Here is a 2,500-nt window from a genome sequence, read left to right on the forward strand (position 1 = left end):
TATGTCAGAAAACTGTAAATTTTATCTTAAATTGCATTACAGTGTGTGATTCTTTTCTTCTATTTTCTGCAGATTTGTTTACCAACAGTTGTCAAGATGTTTGCAAACATAACAAGGTACATGTAAACAAGAGCTATATGGATAATTTCCAGAGTGCACCAAATTAAATGCAAAACAAAGGAATAAAAAATTATTGATTTCTTACAATCATAGTAGCACTTTAAACAAATTTTAAATTAAATTTGCAGCTTATAGATTGGAGTACAAAAGCAAGTCTTCTGATCTGAGAGTGTGCATTACCGTATTGACCTGTGTATAAGTCGACCCCTCATTTTTGATAGCAAAAAAAGCAATTTTTTGTTAATTTCTTTGTTAAATGTTCGTAGGATACTAATCTTGTATTCCTCGATTTCTGGAACTGTGGATACTCGAAAAAATCAGGGCCTCAAGCACTTATAGTTTTGTGGTTCAGCAGTTGTGGTATATGCGGGTATTTTGTCCTTGAGTTTCAAAAAAGTTATCAGAAAATCGAACATGTAAACCTCAAACTAACCTGTTTCGTTGTACAAGGATAAAGGGCTTTAAAAGACAACATCACAGAAGTAGGAGTCAATCTTTGAAAATAACTTCAAAATGATGTGAAATATGCAAGGTTTAATTGGTCCTTTTTTCATTTCAAATCCTTTTTCATTTCAACTGGAATTGCTTACATTCATTTCGAAGTCTTTTGTCCACTGCGTTTGTTATGCCCAAGACAACATTATGTTAATTTTGAATAAATTGTTTAGCTGGAACTTGACTCTAAATCGTTGACCGGTGTAAAAGTCGAGGGCGATCTTTGGAGTTTCTTTTGAGGCCATAAAAGGTCTACTTATACACGGGTAAATACAGAAGTTGCTTTTTTTCAAGTGGTACCAAAATTAATACTTTTACTCTTAGAGTTGTACTCTGTCTATTTACTGGAATAGGATACAGCCAACCCCTAGCATTGTTTTTGGCATTCTTGCCTTGTAAACATTGCAATGTACACTGTAATGTTGTTACTGGAAGTGATTAATGGTTACTGTCTTTTAATTACAAAATACCAGTAATACTTAAATCTCCAAAGTTTTGTCCCTTACTTGTAACTTATAGATCTTGATCGGAATGTTATATCGCAGGCATCACGAAATTGTTTTCTGCTACACCATCATTGAGCGTAACAATAGAATGCTTCTTCCTGTTGCAACAAAGACCACCAATCGTGCAGTATTGAACCTGTCCTACATGAACCAGTTGGATTCATACTTCCCTTTTGATCCATATCTTTTGAGAAGGCAAGTGTTCTTAGTCAGTTAACAGCTAGGAACAGCTTCAGTGAGTCGTTTTCAGTGGTTTTGTTATATTTGCGCGTGCATCGGATTCCTCGTGCTTGGAGTTGTAGAGATTATTTATCCATGTGGCACAAAGTGGGAGCATTTTGTGTGGAGCGCTTAGCAGATTTGATTTTCCCCACCCTCCTCCTACTCCTCCTATTCCCCCCCTCCTCCTCCTCTTCCACCCCCCCCCCCCCCCCCACCTCTAGATACTTTCCACTGTTTATCAGTGCGACAGGTGCCTATCTTCTCCTCTCCATGGGGACTCATGACTGGGTTGTCAGGTTTTGCCAGCCATGGGAATAGTCTCCATCTTGGAGCTGGCTGCCAATAATGGAAGCTCCACAATGTCCCATGCACCTAACCTCAACCACATAGATTACCAATGGAGATTTGTTTTTAAAGATGACGGAAAACAGCTATTTTCAAAATAACTCATTGGCCCTCAGGTGGCAAAAGAAGTGGGTCACAAAACCTGTCATGCAATGCAATTTAATTATTATTACATCCATTTAGAAAATGACTGGTGATCCTTGCAATCTGATTGGCTCTTAGCAGTGCGATTTATTCCCAAATAGCACTATTTTTTGCTCTAAATCACACCAGGTCCCCAGCCAATCAGATTTCAAGGCTTGTTCAAGGTAACCAATCAAATTGCAGGAAAAGGAAAGACATAGAAAACCATTGTGTGGCGAATTTTCCAAATTTTGTTCCCAACTGGATCAATAAGATATTGGTACTGACTAAAATCCTGTAATTTAGCGATTAGATGATTATTGTGTGATTCCTAAATGGGTGTAATAAAGTGGTAATTAAACTTTGTGTCCTGCAATTTTGGTCTGAAATCATACTTGTGATTTCAAATCGAACTCGTGCTGCATGCTCTTTCGATTTTGAAATCACACGTATAATTTCAGACCAAATTGCACTCCACTCAGTTTAATTACCATTATTAATCATTATAGTTTGCGCACTGATGAGAACATTTTGGACTGGCTTGTTTGATTAACCGTGGTATTGTTCATCAGGTCAGGCAAGTCTATTACAACAATCTACCAAGAATGGGAAGGGCTTGGACATGACGACGAGGATGAAGATGATGGTGAAAGGAAGCATTCGGATGGGGAGGTAACCTGATAGTTACT

At 37.8% G+C, this 2,500-nt stretch overlaps 1 protein-coding gene across 1 annotated transcript in view; it reads left to right on the forward strand.

The window, feature by feature from the left end:
* LOC138036948 (RNA polymerase I-specific transcription initiation factor RRN3-like) overlaps positions 1-2,500 on the forward strand; it is a 24,222-nt gene that overhangs the window by 19,217 nt on the left and 2,505 nt on the right. Inside the window, exons 19-21 of the mRNA XM_068882973.1 lie at positions 73-116; positions 1,161-1,316; positions 2,384-2,483. Of these exons, the coding sequence (XP_068739074.1) occupies positions 73-116; positions 1,161-1,316; positions 2,384-2,483 (300 nt within the window). The remainder of the gene's footprint in view (positions 1-72; positions 117-1,160; positions 1,317-2,383; positions 2,484-2,500) is intronic.

The sequence above is a fragment of the Montipora capricornis genome, unplaced genomic scaffold (assembly GCF_036669925.1).
Source record: "Montipora capricornis isolate CH-2021 unplaced genomic scaffold, ASM3666992v2 scaffold_92, whole genome shotgun sequence".
NCBI classification, from domain to species: domain Eukaryota; kingdom Metazoa; phylum Cnidaria; class Anthozoa; order Scleractinia; family Acroporidae; genus Montipora; species Montipora capricornis.